General features: G+C 46.5%; 1 protein-coding gene and 1 long non-coding RNA gene across 2 annotated transcripts; both read left to right on the top strand.

Moving 5' to 3' along the window:
* The first annotated feature begins 6,020 nt into the window (after window positions 1–6,020).
* Window positions 6,021–12,021, top strand: LOC307222232. The gene is made up of 3 exons (XR_013841652.1): window positions 6,021–6,676; window positions 10,012–10,273; window positions 11,906–12,021. It is a non-coding gene; the product is annotated as an uncharacterized lncRNA (long non-coding RNA).
* Window positions 12,022–12,048: 27 nt separating this feature from the next.
* On the top strand, window positions 12,049–16,340 carry LOC307223430 (F-box only protein 44-like; the record flags this gene model as incomplete). Its single annotated transcript, XM_079989397.1, has 4 exons — window positions 12,049–12,092; window positions 12,910–13,005; window positions 15,448–15,562; window positions 15,999–16,340. Exons 2-4 carry the CDS (start codon window positions 12,968–12,970, stop codon window positions 16,338–16,340), a joined length of 495 nt encoding a protein of 164 aa, XP_079845523.1. The 5' UTR covers window positions 12,049–12,092; window positions 12,910–12,967.
* Between the last annotated feature and the right edge of the window lie 8,522 nt (window positions 16,341–24,862).

Here is a 24,862-nt window from a genome sequence, read left to right as displayed (position 1 = left end):
CTGCAAGGAAACTTTAAGTGGGGTACCAAAAATGACAACAGCTTGACCCCGGGGCTGGGGGGAAACTTTGACCCTCTAGATGTTGCTGGGATCCATCTCCCAACATCCCCTCCTATAAAAGCATCCTCCTGCCTCCGCTATCACAAAAACAGCAAAACAAGAGATCTTTTTGAGATGCCTTCGGTACCTTTAGCTACCCTGTTTCCCCGAAAATAAGACATCCCCCGAAAATAAGACCTACTTCCAGTTTTGCCTCTTGCTGTAATATAAGGCATCCCCCCGAAAATAAAGGGACGCGGGTGGCGCTGTGGGTTAAACCACAGAGCCCAGGACTTGCTGATCAGAAGGTCGGCGGTTCGACCACATAACACTGGTACTGAGAGATCTGCATTGGCTCCCAGTACGTTTCCGAGCACAATTCAAACTGTTGGTGCTGACCTTTAAAGCCCTAAACAGCCTTGGCCCAGTATATCTGAAGGAGCGTCTCCACCCCCATCGTTCAGCCCGGACACTGAGGTCCAGCGCCAAGGGCCTTCTGGCGGTTTCCTCGCTGCGAGAAGTGAGGTTACAGGGAACCAGACAGAGGGCCTTCTTGGTAGTGGCGCCTGCCCTGCGGAACGCCCTCCCTTCAGATGTGAAGGAAATAAGCAGCTATCCTATCTTTAAAAGACATCTGAAGGCAGCCTTGTTCAGTGAAGTTTTAAATATTTAATGCTGTACTGTTTCTAACATTTGATTGGGAGCCACCCAGAGTGGCTGGGGAAACTCAGCCAGATGGGCGGGGTAGAAATAATAAATTATTATTATATTATTATAAGTAGCTCGTTGGCCACCAAAGGGCAGCAAGATGCATCCAAGAACATTTGTTGCGTATAGATAAGCCAACAATCATGGGGTCGGAAAAAACAGGCAAGCGAGTTCCTTTGATCCAGATGCTGTCGTTGGGAAGGCAAAGGGACTTCCGGAAAAGGGACGTCTTTGGCGTGGTTGTGTTTGATGCTGCTTACCCGCATTGCAGGGGGTGGAACACAATGACCCTTTGTGTGTGTGTGTGTGGGGGGCATTTCCAACTCGACAATTCTATGATTCTATGGAAGATAACCACCTAGCCTCTGCTTAAATACCACCAGCAAAGTCTGCCACTTCCTCTATTTCCTCCCTCCCTTTTCCATATCAAAGATGTCATGATATGCCACTATTATTATTTATTGAATTTATATACCTATTTACACGCGGGTGGCGTTGGGACGCAGGTGGCGCTGTGGGTAAAACCTCAGCGCCCAGGACTTGCCAATCGCATGGTTGGCGGTTCGAATCCCCACGGCGGGGTGCGCTCCCGTCGTTCGGTCCCAGCGCCTGCCAACCTAGCAGTTCGAAAGCTCCCTCGGGTGCAAGTAGATAAATAGGGACCGCTTACCAGCGGGAAGTTAAACGGCGTTCCGTGTGCTGCGCTGGCTCGCCAGATGCAGCTTGTCACGCTGGCCACGTGACCCGGAAGTGTCTGCAGACAGCGCTGGCTCCCGGCCTATAGAGTGAGATGAGCGCACAACCCTAGAGTCTGGCAAGACTGGCCCGTACGGGCAGGGGTACCTTTACCTTACCTATCTACAACCATCATCTCTTGCCACCCTCCCATTACTTCCCTCCAGCTTCATTTGCGCCCTGTTCCTACCACACCTTTCTTAGGCTGCTCGTTTGCCCCCCACTGTTCATTTTGCCTTGGGTCACTCTTATTTACAGTGGTGGCTTCCAACAAACATTCAAAATACATTAAAATGTCACACTTTAAAAACTTCCCTGAACAGGGCTGCCTTCAGATGTCTTCTAAATGTCAGGTATTTGTTTATCTCTTTGACATCTGATGGGAGGGTGTTCCACAGGGCGGGTGCCACTACCGAGCAGGCTCTCTGCCTGGTTCCCTGTAGCTTTGCTTCTCGCAGGGAGGGAACCGCCAGAAGGCCCTCAGAGCTGGACCTCAGTGTCTGGGGCTGAATGATGGGGGTGGAGGCACTCTTTCAGGTATACTAGGCCGAAGCTGTTTAGGGCTTTCAAGGCCATCACCAACACTTTGAATTATGCCTGGAAACGTCCTGAGAGCCAATGTGGGTTTTTCAGGACCAGTGTTATGTGGTCTCGGCAGCCACTCCCAGTCACCAGTCTAGCTGCCGCATTCTGGATTAGTTGTAGTTTCCAGGTCACCGTCAAAGGTAGCCCCACATAGAGCGCATTGCAGTAGTCCATGCGGGAGATAACTAGAGCATGCACCACTCTGGGGAGACAGTGTGCGGGCAGGTAGGGTCTCAGCCTGTTTACCAGATGGAGCTGGAAAAAAGCTGCCCTGGATACAGAATTGACCTGCGTCTCCATGGACAGCTGTGAGTCCAAAATGAGTCCCAGGCTGCCCACCTGGTTCTTCGGAGACACAGTTACCCCATTCAGGACCAGGGAGTCCCCCACACCCGCCCGCCCCCTGTCCCCCCAAAACAGTACTTCTGTCTTGTCAGGATTCAACCTCAATCTGTTAGTCGCCATCCATCCTCCAACCACCTCCAGGCACTCACACAGGAGCTTCACTGCATTCACTGGTTCTGATTTAAAAGAGATGTAGAGCTGGGTATCATCCGCATATTGCTGAACACCCAGCCCAAACCCCCTGATGGTCTCTCCCAGCGGCTTCATGTAGATGTTAAAAAGCAAGGGAGAGCCCAGGGGTCTGGACACTCATCCTCCAACACCACTTTCTGAGCACGGCCCAGGAGGAAGGAGCGGAACCACTGTATAGTGGTACCTCGGGTTAAGTACTTAATTCGTTCCGGAGGTGTGTTCTTAACCTGAAGCACCACTTTAGCTAATGGGGCCTCCTGCTGCTGCCACGCCGCCGGAGCCCGATTTCTGTTCTTATCCTGAAGCAAAGTTCTTAACCTGAAGCACTATTTCTGGGTTAGTGGAGTCTGTAACCTGAAGCGTCTGTAACCCGAGGTACCACAGTATAACAATGCCCCCAGCTCTCAACTCCTCTAGATGGTCCAGAAGGATGTTATGGTCGATTGTATCAAAAGCCGCTGAGAGATCCAGCAGAACTAGGAAACAGCTCTCACCTTTGCCCCTAGCCCGCCGGAGATCATCAACCAGCGCAGCCAAGGCAGTTTCAGTCCCATGATGAGGCCTGAAGGGATCCCAATGGTCCGCATCCTCCAGGCGTGCCTGGAGTTGTTCAGCAACCACCTGCTCAATCACCTTGCTCAAGAATGGAACATTTGAGACTGGGCCATAGTTGGCCATATTGGCCGGGTCTAAGGATGTATTTTAAAGAAGCGATTTAATGACCACCTCTTTCAGTGGGTCTGGGAAGGCTCCCTTGCAGATGGAAGCATTCACCACCCCACAGAGCCCATCGCCTAACCCTTCCCGGCTCACTTTTATCAGCCAGGAAGGGCAAGGATCAAGGAGACAGGTGGTTGGTTTCACGAGTTCAAGCAGCCTGTCCACATCCCCGGGGGTAACGGACTGAAACTGATTCCATGCAACTTGACTGGGCTCTAGCACTCTCCCGCCTCGGCCCTGCTCCCACAGTGGTGTTTTACATCTCCATTATGTCCAAAATTCACCATTAAACTACAACCCAATATTTCCAATGCAGAATTTATTGTCATTCTATTATATTTCCTCTGTGCTTGCGTCCTCCTGGTCTTGTGACTCCGGCCCTAAATTGCAAGGCAAAAGCGTGTGTGGAGTCTGCCAGCCTCCAGTCCCTGATTAGATGATGAAATAAATAAATTAAGGTCTTATGTAGATAATAAAGGTTCATAAATGTACCAAGCAAACACATACATAGATCTATAGGCCACATATCAGAAGCTGCACAGGAGAGCAGCCATGGAGCCATTTTGACTCCCAGGCTGACCAGGTGTTTTCTCTGCAAGGTCAAATGGAAGAGCCTCCCCATTGCCTTTTCCATCACAAATCCTGTCTTAAGGGTATGTCTGTGTATGAATAGGGTGAGCCTGTGACTTGGCTCAGGAATTAATTACTTATCATTACAAAAGACTGGCCAGGCTCCTCAGGGTATCAATCCAGTAAACATTAGCAGGTGACATGCCAGACAGGAGGTATACTATGAAGCCACAGCTTTTTGCTGGCTAAAAGACTGGCTACTTCTTGAAGACACTGACGTATTGGATTTGGAAGGGTTTAACAATGCTTTTGGTTGGCATGCATATCTATGGTACGATAAGGTTAAGATCAATAAGGCCTTCAAGAACCATATTGTCAGGAAAGCAGTTTTTAATGTCTGGACAAAATACAAAGACTTACTGGAAAACAAAACTCCGAGGTGGCTTTCACCTCTGGAAGCTAAGGCCCGAAAAAGACCCAATATGGAGGCCAAATGGCCAAAATATTGGGAAATATTAGAAAAAGAAGGAGACAATTGGAAATTGCAGAGTTTGGAGAAAATGAAGGATAAAGTGCGAGACTGGTTACATTACGCTCAGATTAAAGAAGTTTTTAAAAATGACAAAAAGTTAGGGCTCCAGGTGGAGAAATCGAAATTGGAAACAGAACTGTTAGAACCTAAGACTAAGGTACTTTCAAGAATGTATAACTTGCTGTTGAAATGGAATACACAAGACGAAATGGTTAAATCGGTTATGATAAAGTGGGCTCAGGATATTGGGCATAATATCTTGTTTGAGGACTGGGAAAGGTTGTGGACCACAGGGCTGAACTTCACTGCATGTAATGCTTTGAAGGAAAATGTAATGAAAATGATATATAGATGGTACATGACCCCAGTTAAACTTGCCAAAATATACCATTTGTCTGATAATAAATGTTGGAAATGTAAAGAACATGAAGGAACATTCTTTCACCTCTGGTGGACTTGCCCTAGAGTGAAGGCCTTCTGGGAAATGATATATAATGAGTTGAAAAAGGTATTTAAGTATACCTTCACTAAGAAACCAGAGGCCTTCCTTCTGGGCATTGTCGGCCAGAAGGTGTTAAAGAAGGACCGAACATTTTTTATGTATGCAACAACGGCAGCAAGGATACTCATCGCTAAGAGCTGGAAAACTCAAGATCTACCCACACTGGAAGAGTGGCAGATGCAGCTGATGGACTATATGCAACTGGCCGAGATGACTGGTAGAATTCGAGACCTGGGAGAAGAGAGGGTTGAAGAAGACTGGAAGAAATTCAAGATTTATTTACAAAAGTATTGTAATTTGGCAGAAGACTAAGAAGGATGCCAGATCATAAATAACTGCCTACCATTGAATTAGATTTGAATTTGACGATAAGTGAGATTGAGGAAAATATAAAAATCCTGGAGAATTATTAGATTAAATTAATTGAACAAGATTTAAGAATGTAAACAAGATGATAAATTGCTGGAAAAAGGTTATAATGATGTAAGTGGGAGCGGGAGACGTGAGGGAGTCCAAAGAAGTTTTGAAAAAATGTGTTATGATTCATGTTATATTGTTTATTATTTTTGCATTTTGTATTTATTTAAAAAATTTCAATAAATATTTATAAAAAAAAAAAAAGACATGCCAGACAGGAGGTAAACAACCCACTCAGATTTCTGCTTTAAAGGTAAAGGTAAAGGTACCCCTGCCCGTACGGGCCAGTCTTGACAGACTCTGGGGTTGTGCGCCCATCTCACTTAAGAGGCCAGGGGCCAGCGCTGTCCGGAGACACTTCCGGGTCACGTGGCCAGCGTGACATCGCTGCTCTGGCAAGCCAGAGCCGCACACGGAAACGCCGTTTACCTTCCCGCTGGTAAGCGGTCCCTATTTATCTACTTGCACCTGGAGGTGCTTTCGAACTGCTAGGTTGGCAGGCGCTGGGACCGAGCAGCGGGAGCGCACCCCGCCGCAGGGATTCGAACCGCTGACCTTTCGATCGGCAAGCCCTAGGCGCTGAGGCTTTAACCCACAGCGCCACCTGCGTCCCATAAGGTGGGCAATTTAAAATGTCTATATAAGGACGGACACACCTCGGTTCGGGGTCCTCCTCCTTTCCTGCGTGTGAGGGGAGCACCCTGTTGCAACAGATCAATAAAGATCAGGCTTACTAGCTGCTTTGCTTCTCAATATTCTCTGGTTGGCCTCTTGTTATTTTCTCCCACCAATAGGGAACCTACAAAGGACTCTATAAAGGCTCTTGTGTCCCCCATAAGGGAATAAGGGCAGATTTTTCGTTTATTACAATGCCATCCTCATCTTCATAGATGACTCCATCGTCCTTATAACAGGATGTTGGGTACCCCTTGAGCATCGTTGGTCATTTGTCACAGATGCTAACTCTCCTGAGCCAGGGAAAGGCTTGGGATGAGGTGTGTATGGTCCACGCTCGCCAGTAACCCTTATCCTATTGCGATGCTTTCGTTTTCCTGGACGGAGCCTCCGGCCACGCCGCTCTTGCCTTTGCAAAGTTGGGTCCGAGATGCGCGTTGGCCCCCTAGAGGCGCGTCATCTTATGCAAATACGCCCCGGCGGGGATTCCCCTCCCAACAAGAGGAATTGATGGCGATGGGCAGGTCGTTTCTCGGAATTGAGAGCCTGGACTAGGATCGCTTTCGTTTCCTCCCTGCTGCCTGGCGGTGGAGCGGGGCGGAGATCAGACTTGCTCTCGGAGGCGCCGTGAGGCTCTTGCGCTCGTTCCAGACCAGGTAAGATTCCGAAGGGATGGGGGGAGTGGGGGTGGAAGAGAAGCGCATCCAGGAGAGTGGATCTTTCTTTTCACAGATAACATATGTATTTAAGCATAATCAATTTTATATATCATGGGATTCCCTGAATCCCCGGGCTTCCCCCGCCCACCATGGATTCAAAATATATATATTTCTTACTACTGCATCTAATTATATTTCTCCATTTTTGTTTATATCCACTTTTAACCTTAAAAAATTACATTACAAGTCCTGATAACGTCTTTAAGTGTTTGCAGTGATCTTTACCTTTGAAAGAGAGCTCTACCTCTCTTTCAAATCAGAACCAGTGAAGGCGGTGAAGGTCCTGTGTGAGTGCCTGGAGGCGGTTGGAGGATGGATGGTGGCTAATGGATTGAGGTTGAATCCTGACAAGACAGAAGTACTGTTTTGGGGGGACAGGTTGCAGATAGTGGAATTTCTGTGGTGTCCATGTTAAGTTAAAACAGAATTTTTTTTTCAGCAATTAGACCTGTTTTGTTTCCAGTGATTTCTTTCTCAAAAAATATAAAATGAATGAATTCTTTAAAAAAAGATGATGATGAAAACATGCTGGTGGTTCCCAGCACCTCCCCTCAAACATTCCTCTGCTGGTTTTTATTTCCCCAGTGCAGCCAAGAGGATCCAACTGCATCTCTCTTACACCGCTGGGTACGTGGTAGCATCTCTCACGCCATCCCATGGCTCAGGCGGTTGAGGTGAGGAGAATCTCAAGGAGCCAGTGGGAGGCTTTGCAAAGGGGATGCCCAGGAAGACATCGACCAGCCGCTCTGTGCCCTTTACACTTGCTTGCGTCCCTCGAAGCCGTCCATATTTTGTGGCCACTTCTGGGTGGGCGCCTTCTGGGCCTACATAATGCGTGCATACAAATAAAGTTTTTTAAATGTGTGAAATCACAAACATAGAGGCAAAAGTATAGAATTATATAAAACCAGGGGGCCAGGGGGGACAGGGGGTGGGCGGGTGTGGAGGACTTCCTGGTCCTGAATAGGGCAACTGTGCCCCTGAAGGACCAGGCGTGCAGCCTGGGAGTCATTTTGGACTCACAGCTGTCCATGGAGGTGCAGGTCAATTCTGTGTCCAGGGCGGCTGTCTACCAGCTCCATCTGGTACGCAGGCTGAGACCCTACCTGCCCGCAGACTGTCTCACCAGAGTGGTGCATGCTTTAGTTTTCTCCCGCTTGGACTACTTCAATGCGCTCTACGTGGGGCTACCTTTGAAGGTGACCCGGAAACTACAACTAATTCAGACTGCAGCAGCTAGACTGGTGACTGGGGGCGGCCGCCGAGACCACATAACATTTCCAAGCACAATTCAAAGTGTTGGTGCTGGCCTTGAAAGCCCTAAACAGCTTCGGCCCAGTATACCTGAAGGAGCGTCTCTACCTCCATCATTCTGCCTGGACGCTGAGGTCCAGCGCTGAGGGCCTTCTGGCAGTTCCCTCATTGGAGAAGCAAAGCTACAGGGAACCAGGCAGAGGGCCTTCTCGGTAGTGGCACCCGCCCTGTGGAACGCCCTCCCAGCAGATGTCAAAGAGATAAACAACTACCTGACATTCAGAAGACATCTTAAAGCAGCCCTGTTAAGGGAAGTTTTTAATGTGTGACATCTTTGTGTATTTTTGGTCTTTGTAGAAGCCTCCCAGAGTGGCTGGGGAAACCCAGCCAGATGGGCGGGGTACAAATAATAAATAATAATGATGATGATGATGATGATGATGATGATTTTAAGGTATTCTATAAACTTTTCCATTCCTTAAATTTCTTATCATTTTGGTGTCTGATCTTCCCGGTCAATTTTGCCATTTCGGTGTAGTCCAGCATCTTGATTATTCATTCTTCTTTGTTTGGAGTTTTCTCTTATTTCCACCCCTGGGCAAAAAGCATCTTTGCAGCTACCACACACATAAAGAGTCTTTCCAGGTCCTTTGGTATTTCTTCAAAGGATGGATCTTTACAATGGGGCAGGATCTGGGAAGGGCAGCCGACAGGAGTCCATTTGCAATTGGGCTCTCAGATAGAACTCTGCACATGCTCAAAGTGTCTATCTTCACAAAGAGGCAGGTTCTGTGGAACGACACCCCTGTAAGGTAGACTAGTATGTGTGAAGATCAAACACACACAAAAGCCCTTTTTTTAAAAAAATGTATTGACCCTGACAGGGGTGCCAACTTGAATAAAATGTGGGGGGAGGGGGCAGGTAAGCCCTGGCCTGCATAATCAGTCTCATGATTCAATACCTCAAGGACCGCCTCTTTCCATATGGACCTACCCAGACCATGAGATCATCTTCTGAGGCCTCCTCCTCGAGAAGTCAGAGGGTGGCAACACGAGAACGGGGCCTTCTCTGCAGTGGCTCCCAGTCTGTGAAATGCTCTCCCCAGGGAAGTTCGCCAGACGCCTTCATTATACACCTTTAGGCGCCAGGCAAAAATGTTCCTTTTTAACCAGGCCTTTGGTTGACCTGATCAACATCCCATACCCTTTTAAAATGTGGCTCTTTTTAAGGAGGTATTATTGGGATATTGCTTTTATTTTTAATTTATATACTGTGATCTTTTTATGAGACCTCCGGGAATAGGGCGGTATATATAAGTGAAACTCGAAAAATTAGAATATCGTGGAAAAGTTCATTTATTTCAGTAATTCAACTTAAAAGGTGAAACTAATATATGAGATAGACCCATGACACTGCAAAGCGAGATATTTGTTATAATTGTGATGATGAGTCTATCTCATATATAAGTTTCACCTTTTAAGTTGAAATACTGAAAAAAATGACCTTTCCCACGATATTCTAATTTTTCGAGTTTCACCTGTAAATTCAATAAATAATGGATGCACACCATTTGAATTGCAATGCCCATCAACATTTTTTTTGGGGGGGACTCCCTCAAACATTCTATGGGGCTGTGAAGCCCCCTCAACCCCTAGAAGTTGGCTCCTAGTATGGACACTGAGCCAGAGAGATTTGTGCTAGCTGCTCACTATTCAGCTGGGAGGTCAGTTTCTCCAAGTGAATCAGGAACAGAAGACACAAGTCTTCATGGCATGGCTTTCCACTTCCTGCACCCATCTCGGGGAGCGGGTCAAGAATCAGTGGGCAGCATGGCTGGGAAATGCTAAACTAGATGGATCAAAAGGGGTCTGACTAGGTAGAAAGCAGCTGACCTGAAGCACTTAACGCCGCAACAATTTGTTGCAGTACCCCACTTGTCCTTGCCTATGGCCCACTCACAGATCTTGTATGTTTGCTCCTTCCCCTTGCTCCCCTCTTTCGTGGTTCATCTCTTCAGGCGGCTGAGACCTCATTGATGGCAGCGAACATGGAAAATTTGCCCGAAAACCTTCTGTTGGATATCTTGTCCCTGGTTCCAGCAAGCGACCTCATTTGCAATTGCCGGCTTGTTTGCTCTCAGTGGCGGGACTTGGTAGACCTGCCAGTTCTCTGGAAGCGCAAGTTCCAGGAAAGGGACCACGACTCTTCTCCAAAGCCATTGGCTTTCTACATTTTCTCCCACCTAGAGAAGAACTTAATCAAGAACCCTGATGGTCAAGGTATGTCCCCGTTTATCTGGGGGAATAAAACGCTCCTGGACAGAAATCTGAATTATAAAGCCTTTAGGAACATAGGAAGCTGAGTCCCAATATTGGTTCATCTAGCACAGTAATGTCTACACACGGGCTGGGCGATATAACGTCCAAAACTCGTTTGAAGTTTACATGATGATAATTTTTTCATAATATTTGAGCTGGTAATATATCACGAATCACAGTGTGTGTGAGGGCTAGGCGATATCCGGTTTTCAACATTGGGATAACTCACCAGCTAAACACTGCAATGTTATCAGCAGCTAAACCTGACAATATCACCAGTTAAACATTGCAATCTACCACAATGTCTGAAAGAAGGATGGAACTATATACAGAGGCAAACAGGACAATGTCCTGGCAACCGCTACTACGTAGGGGTCTAAAACAGATAAATAACAATATTATCAATCATCTCACACTCTGTTTCACCCGCAGGCAAGCCAAAATGCATCCCAACAGGACTACATCCCAGTGTGGTGTAGTGGTTAAGAGCGGTGGACTCGTAATCTGGTGAACCGGGTTCGCTTCCCCGCTCCTCCACATGCAGCTGCTGGGTGACCTTGGGCCAGTCACACTTCTCTGAAGTCTCTCAGCCCCACTCACCTCACAGAGTGTTTGTTGTGGGGGAGGAAGGGAAAGGAGAATGTTAGCCGCTTTGAGACTCCTTAGGGTAGTGATAAAGCGGGATATCAAATCCAAGCTCTTCTTTTTTGGCTTTGGGCTTGGCTACCAAATGGTGGTATTCAGGACAATCCAAAATGCGGCGGTGAGTCATAGTGAATACAAATAATCTGGAACTGCCAGACCGCCAGCAGGCCTGCTAGGAGGCAGAAGAGGCAGCAGTGGCAGAAAACCTTGCCATGACTGTGGTATCTATATATCTATCTGTCTGTCTGTCTATCTATCTACACACACACACACACACACACATACACACACACAGTACCATATGTATATAAATAATTGCATATTCTAAATAGCCAAGCACCTTGTTTTTTCCAGGTATGGGAACCGAGACATTGCTGAACTACAACTCCCATCCACCCCAGCAAGCAAGAGAAATGGCCCAGGATGATGGAAATTGTAGTTTAGCAACATCTGCATGGCCAAAGTTTCCCTACACCTGCTCCTCAGAGTAGACCTGTTGGAATTAATGGACCCAAGGTAATAATGTCAGTTAACTTCAGGGTGTCTACTACTTAATCTTAAAATTCAGGGTGTCTACTACTTAACCAAGGGTGATAATTTAACTACGGTCATTTCTGGACTGCCTGTTTTCTGCCTCTTTATCCTGATTATTTGCCCCACATTTAAGGATACTGGCTATTTATCGAGAAAATTCATTTGTGGGGAGGTTTTATGGCATTGTGTCAAGAAGTCTGATTTGCTGAGATGCAGGTTGTTTGCACACCATCGCCAAACCAGCCTAAATCTGAGACCCTGAACTTGCCATTATGCAATTGAGTCCCTCTTGGAAACAGGGACATTCTGAAAGTGGCCTAAGTCATTCTTGTTTTCTTTCTAACCCACGGGCTGCTTCCATGCACTCAAAGCCTCTCCCTTCATTTTCTGTCTCCCCATCACACACTGCATCAGATGGCCTGGACTCCTGGGAAATCCAGACACCTGCCGAGGGCCACTGGGAAACTGAGGAACTGTCCATAGAAGACTCAAAAAACGTCGGTACGACGCTCAGCCGTTATAAAATGGGCTGTTTTTGGGAGAATGATGAAGATGAAGATGCTCCTGTTCAGCTCTACAAATGCTTTGCTGCACGTAATGGGTGAGGAACCTATCATTGTCCAAACTCAAATCCACTTAAAGATGAGGAAAGGGAGTTTTCATTTGCCCTTGTGCGGGTTCTTGTGCTTCACACTGTATTCTGCATAAGGAAGTGCTTCACACTGTATTCTGCAATGGTCACAAAAAGGTGAAGCAAATTGCATCACCAAATCCTATCAAATGAGCTGTTCTTTTTTGTTGTTGTGGGGAATGGTGAAAGCCAGGCCCCCAGTGGCTTCCCCTTAAAAGGTTGCTAGCAGACCATCATTCCTTGCCTCTGCATAGGAGGGGGCAAACTTTCTTTCCAGGGAGCTAGAGGTTGCCCACGATAGCCAGTTGCTGAGCCTTTTAGAACACGTGGTCCCAATGCTGTGGGTAAAAGGTAAAGGTCAAGGACCCCTGGATGCTTAAGTACAGTCAAAGGCAACTATGGGGTTGCAAAGCTTATCTGGCTTTCATGTTGAGGGAGCCGGTGTTTGTCCACAGCTTTCTGGGTCATGTGGCCAGCAGAACTAGACCGCTTCTGGTACAACGGGACACTGTGACGGAAGCCAAAGCACACAGAAACACCGTTTACCTTCCCGCCGCTGGAGTACCTATTTATCTACCTGCACTGGCATGCTTTCGAACTGCTAGGTTGGCAGGAGCTGGGACAGAGCAATAGGAGCTCACCCTGTCATGGGATTCGAACCGCCAGCCTTCTGATGGGCATGCCCAAGAGGCTCAGTGATTTAGACCATAGACCCACCTGCATCCCCCAATGCTGTAGGATAGTGATGGTGATGTGGGGGTAGTGATGGTGTTCCTTAATGTCTCAGGCCCTGCAGCAAGTCTCAGCTCATCACCTTGAAGGACGAGGGCTACTGGGATGAACTGATGGATGAAGCCAGACCCATGATTGAGGTGAAGGACTGGTGAGTGCCAAGTGTCCTGTCCCGGCTGGGGTGCAGGGAAGGTGGACACCCCAAACCAAGTTCTCAGCATGTGTGATATTCCAAGAATAGATGTGGTCAGTGAATTGGAGGCAGAGGGGAAGGTCTGCTTGGACCTAGGCTTCAGCCCCAGGGGCAGTTGTCTAGAGGAATGAAGGCTGCCATTGGCTATCACTTCCATGGCGGCACAGAGAGGGCAGTGGTTCTCAAGGGTTTCAGTCAGGGCGCATTCCCAGTCTTAGCTGGATTGAACAAGAGACCTTCTGTATGCAAAGCAGATGCTCCAACCACTGAGCTACTGCCAATTAGGGATTGCAGTTTGTCTCCGCTTATTTAGAGTGGCACCCAGTCCAAATTAGTTACCACATGTGTTCATCAGGAAGGCACTGGAACCCATCTTTTAGTTTTATTTTGAATGTTAATGAGACACTTCCTAATACTGAGTCTCTTCACTTCCCTGACCAAAGATACCCAGAAATATAAAAATGCCGGTACCAAGATCCAGTCCTTTTTTACTGGGGGGACGCAGGGGTACACATATCCCTAAGGTAAAGTATTGGATACCAAACCAAGAAACACCAGGACTGGTTTGATGAGAATGACAGTGAGATTGAACGCATGATTGACAAGAAAAGAAGGCCATTCAGATCTGGCAAAGAGATAGAAACTGTGCCACTAAGAATAAAGCTATGCCAACACTAAGGCTGAGGTTCAAAGAAGAACCAGAGAACTAAAAAACACTTGATGCACAGAGTTTCTTTAAAGCCACAAAGAACATCTATGGGCCTATGCCCCCTATGCTCAGCAGAGGGTATCACACTTTTAAAAGATAAAGAAGCCATTGCACTGCACTGCAAAGAATGTTACCAACATCTCCTTAACCGCAACTCCCCTGTAGCTGCTGAGGTCCTCTCACAAATTCCGCATAAACAAGTTAGAGATGAGCTTGCAGTATCTCCAAATCTGGGAGAGTTGTGTACAGCTATTAACCAAATGAAAAACAACAAAGCCAGTGGACCTGATGGGATACCTGCTGAAATCTTCAAAGTGGGTGGAGTTGAACTTACACAACAACATCACAAGCTCATCGAAAAAAATCTTCAGTATGCTGATGACAACGTAGTGTGCGCACGCTCAGAGGATGACCTCAAAACCATGCTAAATATCTTTGCAAAAGCTTATCACTCAACATCCAAAAAGCTTATCACTCAACATCCAAAATCCAAAGTGCTGCACCAGCAAGTACAAAATAACCCCTCTGCAGTGCCACAAATCCAACTCAGTTGTGTAATGTTGGAAAATGTTGATCACTTTCCTACCTAGGCAGTTATCTTTCCACAAGGGCCAACAATTAATGCTGAAATCCAGCATCGCCTGAGCTCTGCAAGTGCGGATTTCTTCCGATTGCAGTGCAGAGTGTTTAAGGACTGGGACATTTGCAGGGAAACCAAAATGCTTGTTTACAAAGCTATTGTACTACCTACCTTACTATATGTTTGTGAAACATGGACCACTTATAAATGCCATCTCCAACTGCTCGAAAGATTCCATCAACGGTGTCTCTGAAAAATTTTACACTTCATTTGGGAAGACAGGTGAACTGGAAGAAGCAAATATCACCATTGTTGAAGCAATGATTCTTCAACATCAGCTTCATTGGACTGGTCATGTTGTGCAGATGCCTGATTATCGTCTTCCAAAGCAACTACTCTATTCTGTACTTAAAAATGGAAAGTGTAATGTTGGTGGTCAACAAAAGAGGTTTAAAGACTGTCTCAAGGCAAATCTTTAAAAATGTAGTATAAACACTGACAACCGGGAAACACTGGCCTGCGAGTGCTCCATTTGGAGAACAGCCTTTACCAAAGATGTCATGGGCTTTGAAGACACTCAAACTCAGGATGCTAAGAGGAAGCCATGCTTGGCAAACCCTCATTGTGATCAACTCCTCCCCGAAAACCTGTGTCCCCACTGTGGAAGGATGTGTGGATCCAGAATTGGCCTCCACAGTCACTTATGGACTCACTGTTAAAACCGTGTTTAAGGAAGACAATCTTACTTGGCTACGAGTGATGAAGATACCCCTAAACATGTGAATCTAACGGGAGAAGAAACTAAAAAAATATAGCTTCTTCTCTAGCACAGTGAATAGTCAGCTGTGTAATATGAAGTAATACATGTTCTTTGTATTTTTTGTCCATTTACTGTATTTATTTCCCCTGATTTGAAATATAACATGGTTATTTTATTGAGTCAAAATGAGAGTACCCCTAAACATTTTTTAGGGAAAAAAGCACTGCCAAGATCTCTCTCAATCACCATGTTGTAGTGACAGAAACAGTGGCGGTTGATATGCCAGCTGGGTCTCAATTTGTCCCAGGCTCATATAATTTCTCTCTCTTCCTCCCCCCCCACCAAAAACAGCTTTTCAAGTTGGTTTGATGCACACTATAAACTGACCGTGAAGCTGTTGTCTGCAGACTCTGAAGTCCTTAAAGAACATCAATATGAAGAATCTCGTGTGTTAACGTGGTGTCCGGTGAGCTGAGCCTGAGTAGAAAATGCAAGCTTTGTTAAATTAGTGGAGGGTTGTCTATGAGGGTGAAAGGGGTCCCACCAACCTCTGTCTACTACGACGTGCAGGCTTTCTTGTGTAAATATTTCATAAAAGAGATATACCACTAGGTTATAGAAAACCTTAAAGTGTCTTACTGACAAGCAGCTCAGCTGGTTGACTACCTGCGAGCTTCTTCCTCTTGCTTAACATCAGGCAAGAGGAGAATGGGGACAAAACTAGACTTTGTTGACTGCCTCTGCCTCTCATTGGGCTCTGGCTCCCCCTACAGTTGACTTCCCCCCTCCCGCCCCCTCCAGCCACCACTGTGGGGGGAGAGGTTGCATCCTGGATGGGGTAGTTTCTTCTCTGCATCCTTCCCCAGACCCAGCAGCCTCCTCCCTTTCTCTCTCCTCTCCAGGTTCCACACACTATTTACGACTACCCTCAAGGTGTCCGTCATATCCTCTTTGAACACAAAAGGCACATGGAAGGATGTCATCCCAACTTCCATAAGTACATCTTCCCAGAGCAAGGCCCAAGTGAAGACGGGGAACCATCCTGGGGTGGGATGAAGGTGTTGCAAAGCAGCGTCACACTTCACCCACCACCAGTGGCAGAAGAAATGGATGACGATTACTACGACTACCACGACAGAGATTACTCCGATTCATCAGAGCATTTCAGCGGTGACGAATTGCCTTACTGGTATTTTTTTTACAGGTCGCCCAGTTATGATTCATGGTACAACGACAACTGGTAACAATGATGACAGCTCCTCTCCTTAACGCCATCATCCCTTCTCTCATCTGCGCTAAATTTTGCACCCAGTTGTAGCTTCAATTTTGCCTTCTCTTTGCTTCTCTCAACCTGTATCTTATGCAGATGCTCTGCTTCTACATATCTGTGATCTAGAAGCATGTCTGAATATGAAAACAAGGCAAGAGATGGGTGTGGCGTTTGCCTCCTAGGATGGGACATAAGGAAAGGGTTAAATGAGTGTGACGTGTTTGGCCAGTGGGAATGCAAGGGGAGGAGTAAAAGTTACGAGTGGGAGGTTTTGAAAGTCAGTTGATTTTTGGGAGTTGGAGAAGGAAGAGGGAGGAATAGGCAGTGGGTTGGTTGAGTTGCATTGTGAGAGAGTGAGAGGAATTGTTAGGTGGAGTCATAGAATCATAGAATCATAGAGTTGGAAGAGACCACAAGGGCCATTGAGTCCAACCCCCTGCCAAGCAGGAAACACCATCAGAGCACTCCTGACATATGGTTGTCAAGCCTCTGCTTAAAGACCTCCAAAGAAGGAGACTCCACCACACTCCTTGGCAGCAAATTCCACTGTCGAACAGCTCTTACTGTCAGGAAGTTCTTCCTAATGTTTAGGTGGAATCTTCTTTCTTGTAGTTTGGAACCATTGCTCCGTGTCCGCTTCTCTGGAGCAGCAGAAAACAACCTTTCTCCCTCCTCTATGTGACATCCTTTTATATATTTGAACATGGCTATCATATCACCCCTTAACCTCCTCTTCTCCAGGCTAAACATGCCCAGCTCCCTTAGCCGTTCTTCATAAGGCATCGTTTCCAGGCCTTTGACCATTTTGGTTGCCCTCCTCTGGAGTCAGATAGCTGGAATAATCAGTTTGAAGTTGTTAGAAACGTATAGGACATCAAAGGAATTAAGATTAATAAACTGACAAGAAAAATTAACTGAAACCATACGCTTGTTCCTGCATTTAAAAATACACTTGATTATTTGTTAATGTTAACAACTGTCTGGACTCCGTGTGTCCAGAAACAGGGTGGTGGCAGCAAAGTAAGCAATCACAGTGGTGGCACAGGGATCAATAAACTTGTCAGACGTCCGGGGGCCCTGTGTGATCGCCACAGTGGGCTGGCTAGGAGGCTGGTGAAAACTGACTGTTTATTTTTTAAGTGAGATGGTTTTGGGATAGCAAGGGGTCCTCTTCTCCCACCCCCATTGGATAGGGCACGTCCAACCTGAACTTCTTTACTGCAGATCATGGCATCAGTGACACTGGCATAGATGGATCTAAAAAGAGACCCCCTATTTTAACCCTGTGTGTTGAACCAAAGGTGAACTGTTCCAGAAACTCTGCTAATGCCATCTTAATTGGGAAACACTGACCTGCGAGCGCTCCACTTGGAAATCAGCCTTTACCAAAAGTGTCATGGGCTTTGAAGACACTCGAACTCGGGACGCAAGGGCGAAATGTGACCTGGATTCAGGAACTAATTAACCATCAAAAAAGAATGGCCATGCTGCCCGGGTAATCCAGTCAGTGACCATTAATAGGTTTCCTGCAAGACAGGATTCTGCTGTAGACCCACCCCCCTTCTGTAATGTATGTATGATGTATTGCTGGGTGGCCTTAAGCTTACAGGGTGGCAATTTCAAAAAGTCTATATAAGGGTTTGCACGCCATTGTTCTGGGTTCCTCCTCCCTCCTGCGTGTCATGAGTGGGGACCCTGTTGCAACAGTTCAATAAAGATCAGGCTTACTAGCTGCTTTGCTTCTCAATATTCTCTGGTTGGCCTCTGTTATTTTCTCCTACCGGTAGTGAACCCACTTAAGGACTCTGTACGGGCTCTTGGGTACCCCATAAGGGAAAAAGGGCAGATTTTGTTTACAACACCAGCACTGCGATGTTAAGTGTGAGATAGATGTGGGAGAGAAGCCCCAGTACAATGCATGAACAATGAAAAGGACTTAGTTTGTTGGTCTGAAGTTCTTCAAGTTGCAGTTCCTAGCTGGGGGTGGGGGTGGATACTGTTTTTTGTTTTTGTTTTAAAAAAGCCTCCATATTTGAAGCCTCTGTTATAAGAATTTTAAGGCCTGGACCGTAAAGAAGCTGATCATCGAAGAATTGATGCTTTTGAATTATGGTGCTGGAGGAGACTCTTGAGAGTCCCATGGACTGCAAGAAGATCAAACCTCTCCATTCTGAAGGAAATCAGCCCTGAGTGCTCACTGGAAGGACAGATCCTGAAGCTGAAGCTCCAATATTTTGGCCACCTCATGAGAAGAGAAGACTCCCTGGAAAAGACCCTGATGTTGGTGTGATAAGAATTTTAAGGTCTTGGATATATCTTAAACGTTCATATATGTACCAACCAAGCACCTACATAGATCAGCACAGGAAACCCAACCTGAAACCATTTTTGATTCCCAAACTGACCAAATGTTTTCTCTGCAAGGTCAAAGGAAAATGGAAAAGCCTCCCCATTGTCTTTTCCTTCACAAATCCTGTCTTAAGGGTATGTCTGTCTGGGTTTGAATAGGGTGAGCCTGTGACCTGGCTCAGGAACTAAGTACAGTGGTGCCTCGGGTTAAGTACTTAATTCGTTCTGGAGGTCCGTTCTTAACCTGAAACTGTTCTTAACCTGAACCACCAGTTTAGCTAATGGGGCCTCCTCCTGCTGCCGCACTGCCGGAGCACGATTTCTGTTCTCATCCTGAAGCAAAGTTCTTAACCTGAAGTACTATTTCTGGGTTAGCGGAGTCTGTAACCTGAAGTGTCTGTAACCTGAGGTATATGTGTTTGCCTTGTACAGTTATGAATATATATATATATATATATGACCTTAAAATTCTTATAACAATATAGGAAGATATACAGTGACGACCACCGGTATCAAATTTACTGCATGTAATGCTTTAAAAGAAAATATTATGAAAATGATCTATCGGTGGTACATGACCCCAGTCAAGCTTGCAAAAATTTACCACTTGCCTAATAATAAGTGTTGGAAATGTAATGAGACGGAAGGCACCTTCTACCACCTTTGGTGGACCTGCCCAAAGGTTAAAGCTTTCTGGGAAATGATCTATAATGAAATTAAGAAGGTCCTTAAGTGGACTTTTCCTAAGAAACCAGAGGCTTTTCTCTTGGGCATGGTTGGCCAAGTGGTGTTAAGGAAGGATAGGATTTTCTTTATGTATGCCACTACAGCAGCAAGAATTCTACTGGCAAAGTATTGGAAGATGCAAGAACTACCTACTCTGGAAGAATGGCAAACAAAGGTGATCGACTTTATGGGATTGGCCGAGATGACGGGCAGAATCCGTGACCAGGGGAAAGAGACAGTGGAAGAGGACTGGAAGAAATTTAAAATATATCTTAAAAACAATTGTAAAATTGAGGAATGTTAAGATGTCAGGGGGTAAGAGGTAAAGAATTGCAGCAGTAATCAAAAAAACTAAAGGAAACTTTATGAAAGGGAATTAAGACAATGGACCTAAGGGTTGCTAAAGAACCATTAAACAAGGATGCAGGGATGGGGAGGTATGGGGAAGTCAAAGGAAAGAAGGGTATGAAATGATGATTTTGAAGCTATATTGTTCTATATTGTTTTTATTATCTGTCTGAAAAACGAATAAAAATTATTTAAAAAAAAAAAAGGAAGATATACAGTGACTTCTGGTGCCCATAGAAAGCGATATGGTGACAGGCAGAGAGGTCAGCAGTAGTTGGCACCAGAAGTGGCGATAGGCAGAGCTAACAGATTGCGGTTTTGTTCCCATCATCCTCCCTGATGAGATTCACTAGGAGAAACATTGAGGAGGAAGGCGACAGATAGCTCCACCCCCCTGGCCCACTTAAAAGCTAGAAAGCGGACACACTGAGAGGTTGGGGTGCCCCACTTCCCCTCATTGACCACCCACCACTGCTTGTTTGCATGTACTTTTCTCAGGCACCTGCTATCTCTCCCCCCCCCCATCATAAAAAACCCTGCCCCTGTTTCCACCTCCTTTGCTTTCCCTTTAACACCTTCTTTCTGGGCTGTCTCCACCTCCTTTCCTTTCGTGTTTAGGTGATAAAGGTAAAGGTAAAGGGACCCCTGACCACTAGGTCCAGTCGTGGCCGACTCTGGGATTGCGGCGCTCATCTCGCTTTATTGGCCGAGGGAGCCGGCGTACAGCTTCCGGGTCATGTGGCCAGCATGGCTAAGCTTCTGGCAAACCAGAGCAGCGCACAGAAACGCCGTTTACCTTCCCGCCGGAGCAGTACCTATTTATCTACTTGCACTTTGACGTGTTTTCAAACTGCTAGGTGGGCAGGAGCAGGGACCGAGCAACGGGAGCTCACCCCGTTGCAGGGATTCGAACCGCTGTCCTTCTGATCGGCAAGTCCTAGGCTCTGTGGTTTAACCCACAGCGCCACCGCGTTTAGGTGATACACCGTTGCTAATCCGAGCAGAAGGTTTCTGGAATCATGCAAATAGGTGTTTGAACAGGTTTTTTTTTATTACTTGTATATGCATCCTCCTGCCTCCACTATCACAAAACAGCAAAACAGAGATCTTTTTGAGATGTGCCAAAACTTTTCCAGCGAAAGGAGCAAACACCAGACAAGAACAGGCACTTTCAGTAGCAAAGTGGCGAGAAAGGCTGCCCCCTGCTGGTGAGGAGGAGGGCATGATTTTAACTGTCTCCACACACCTGTGGAAAAGAAATGTTAGCAGACAGATGTTAAGACCCTGAAAACAGGTTTGCCCCTCCTGGAGAAAAAGCTTTACAATGGGACGTGCGGATCTTAAAAAGAGCCATAAGGGCAGGAGTCGTAGGTTGGGCTGTAGCGAAGGCCTCTCCCCACACAACTGCCCCCTACCCAGGTTTGAGGTACTATTCATTTTCTAAGCAAAAAAGCAGCACAATACAGGTACCAGATTCTGTTCTTCCCTCTGTGTGGCGCCCAATCAGAACCTGAAGGCATAAAACTCCTGGTATCCGATGAAAAGTCCATCCAGCTCTAACTTCCCATAACAGGCAGCCAGATTCCTCCCATTTTCTGCTATTTTGGTCCAGCGAGAAGTATTTGGAGGTAGACTGCATCTAAAGTTGGAGGTTCCATTTTTTTTTTTTTTGGTCATTGCAGCTGATGCATCCATTCATAGAATTCACCACCACCATAAAGTTGGTCTGACTTGCTCTCTAAAGCTGGAGGACATGGCCACATCCTTGCAATAACCAGTGATCCGGAAATCCTGGCCCAACCCGCCACCTTGTGGAACAAACCCGCTACATCGCTGCTTGTAGCCTAGCCAGGAATAGCAGAGAACACCTGAAAGTTGGGTTTGCATACAGACATACATGGAAATGGAGAGAAGGATCCAGCTTGCCATCCGCCCAGCCACCAATACAAACCGACGACATCACCTTAGGCAGAGTCAGACCACCAGATCCATGCAACTTGGAATACACAGTGGAAGTGAGGAACAGGTTTAAGGATTTAGATTTGGTGGACAGAGTGCCTGAAGAACTATGGATGGAGGCTCGTAACATTATACAGGAGGCAGCAACGAAAACCATCCCAATGAAAAGGAAATGCAAGAAAGCAAAGTGGCTGTCCAATGAGGCCTTACAAATAGCGGGGGAGAGAAGGCAAGCAAAATGCAAGGGAGATCGTGAAACATACAGGAAATTGAATGCAGATTTCCAAAGAATAGCAAGGAGAGACAAGAAGACCTTCTTAAACAAGCAATGCAAAGAAATAGAGGAAAGCAATAGAATGGGAAGAACCAGAGATCTGTTCAAGAAAATTGGAGATATGAAAGGAACATTTCGTACAAAGATTTCCATAATAAAGGACAAAAGTGGAAAGGACCTAACAGAAGCAGAAGACATCAAGAAGAGGTGGCAAGAATACACAGAGGAATTATACCAGAAAGAAACGGATGTCTCATATACCCCAGGTAGTGTGGTTGCTGACCTTGAGCCAGACATCCTGGAGAGTGAAGTCAAATGGGCCTTAGAAAGCACTGCAAATAACAAGGCCAGTGGAAGTGATGGTATTCCAGCTGAACTATTTAAAATTTTAAAAGATGATGCTGTTAAGGTGCTACACTCAATATGCCAGCAAGTTTGGAAAACTCAGCAGTGGCCAGAAGATTGGAGAAGATCAGTCTACATCCCAATCCCAAAGAAGGGCAGTGCCAAAGAATGCTCCAACTATCGCACAGTTGCACTAATTTCTCACGCTAGCAAGGTTATGCTTAAAATTCTACAAGGAAGGCTCAAGCAGTATGTGGACCGAGAACTCCCAGAAGTGCAAGCTGGATTTAGAAGAGGCAGAGGAACCAGAGACCAAATTGCAAACATGCGCTGGATTATGGAGAAAGCTAGAGAGTTCCAGAAAGACATTTACTTCTGCTTCATTGACTATGCAAAAGCCTTTGACTGTGTCGACCATGGCAAACTATGGCAAGTTCTTAAAGAAATGGGAGTGCCTGATCACCTCATCTGTCTCCTGAGAAATCTCTATGTGGGACAAGAAGCTACAGTTAGAACTGGATATGGAACAACTGACTGGTTCAAAATTGGGAAAGGAGTACGACAAGGCTGCATTTTGTCTCCCTGCTTATTTAACTTATATGCAGAATTCATCATGCGAAAGGCTGGGCTGGATGAATCCCTAGCCGGAATTAAGATTGCCGGAAGAAATATCAACAACCTCAGATATGCAGATGACACAACCTTGATGGCAGAAAGTGAGGAGGAATTAAAGAACCTTTTATTGAGGGTGAAAGAGGAGAGTGCAAAATATGGCCTGAAGCTCAACATCAAAAAAACGAAGATCATGGCTACTGGTCCCATCACCTCCTGGCAAATAGAAGGGGAAGAAATGGAGGCAGTGAGAGATTTTACTTTCTTGGGCTCCATGATCACTGCAGATGGTGACAGCAGCCACGAAATTAAGAGACGCCTGCTTCTTGGGAGAAGGGCAATGACAGGCCTAGACAGCATCTTGAGAAGTAGAGACATCACCTTGCCAACAAAGGTCCGTATAGTTAAAGCTATGGTTTTCCCAGTAGTGATGTATGGAAGTGAGAGCTGGACCATAAAGAAGGCTGATCGCCGAAGAATTGATGCTTTTGAATTATGGTGCTGGAGGAGACTCTTGAGAGTCCCATGGACTGCAAGAAGATCAAACCTCTCCATTCTGAAGGAAATCAGCCCTGAGTGCTCACTGGAAGGACAGATTGTGAAGCTGAGGCTCCAGTACTTTGGCCACCTCATGAGAAGAGAAGACTCCCTGGAGAAGACCCTGATGTTGGGAAAGATGGAGGGCACAAGGAGAAGGGGGCGACAGAGGACGAGATGGTTGGATAGTGTTTTTGAGGTTACCAGCATGAGTCTGACCAAGCTGCGGGGGGCAGTGGAGGACAGGAGTGCCTGGCGTTCTCTGGTCCATGGGGTCACGAAGAGTCGGACACGACTAAACGACTAAACAACAACAACAACAAAAACACTGACTGGCAATGGATCTCCAGGGTCTCGGGCAGGGAGCGTCCCCAGGTCTACCTGGAGGTGCCAGAGATCCCTTCTGCGTACAGAGCAAAGGCTCCCTCAATGAGCAACTGCCTCCCCATAAAAATTAGAAGACGCTAGCCCTCATGATTAGAATAAGGTAAAGGTAAAGGGACCCCTGACCATTAGGTCCAGTTGTGGCTGACTCTGGGGTTGCGGCGCTCATCTCGCTTTATTGGCCGAGGGAGCCGGCGTACAGCTTCCGGGCCATGTGGCCAGCATGACTAAGCCGCTTCTGGCCAACCAGAGCAGCACATGGAAACACCTTTTACCTTCCCGCCAGAGTGGTACCTATTTATCTACTTGCACTTTGACGTGCTTTTGAACTGCTAGGTTAGCAGGAGCAGGGACCGAGCAACGGGAGCTCACCCCGTGGCGGGGACTCGAACTGCTGACCTTCTGATCGGCAAGTCCCAGGCTCTGTGGTTTAACCCACAGTGCCACCCGTGTCCCTCGTGATTAGAATAAAGAGCTGGTTTAAAAAGGAAGGTGCCTTTTCTTGTTGGTCCATCTAGGTCAGTGCCTTCTCTGGGCTTCAGGCAGGAGTTTCCCCCAGCCTTACCTGAACAGGTGCACTCCTACAGAACTACTGCAACTCTCTTGCAGGCCTGTCTCCAAACCTACTGGGCTGTTGCCCCTCTTCTCTCCCCACCACTAAGAAGCCCCCAACTTTATTTTAAGCTGGCTGATTACTTTCTTTTTCAAGTGTGGGTATTTATTTGGTCCTCTGGGAGATATTTTTAAAATAAAAAAACTGGCTTTATGACTGACATAAACGCCAACTCTGCTCTCAAGACGTAAAGGAAGCGGCGTCCTAACTGGGAACACACAGGCCAGCCAATCAGCGTTGCACGCAGCCATGACCGACACAAGGGCTAGCCAGTCAGCGCTTGCTCTAAATAAACTGGCGAAACAGGTTGTCTTCAGAAAAAGGGATCCTTCTCAAGGGCAGCGATGGA

The sequence above is a fragment of the Podarcis cretensis genome, assembly GCF_951804945.1.
Source record: "Podarcis cretensis genome assembly, chromosome: 8".
Classification (NCBI taxonomy): domain Eukaryota; kingdom Metazoa; phylum Chordata; class Lepidosauria; order Squamata; family Lacertidae; genus Podarcis; species Podarcis cretensis.
The sequence above is the reverse complement of the archived record's forward strand: the minus strand, read 5'-3'. Positions and strand labels throughout refer to the sequence as shown.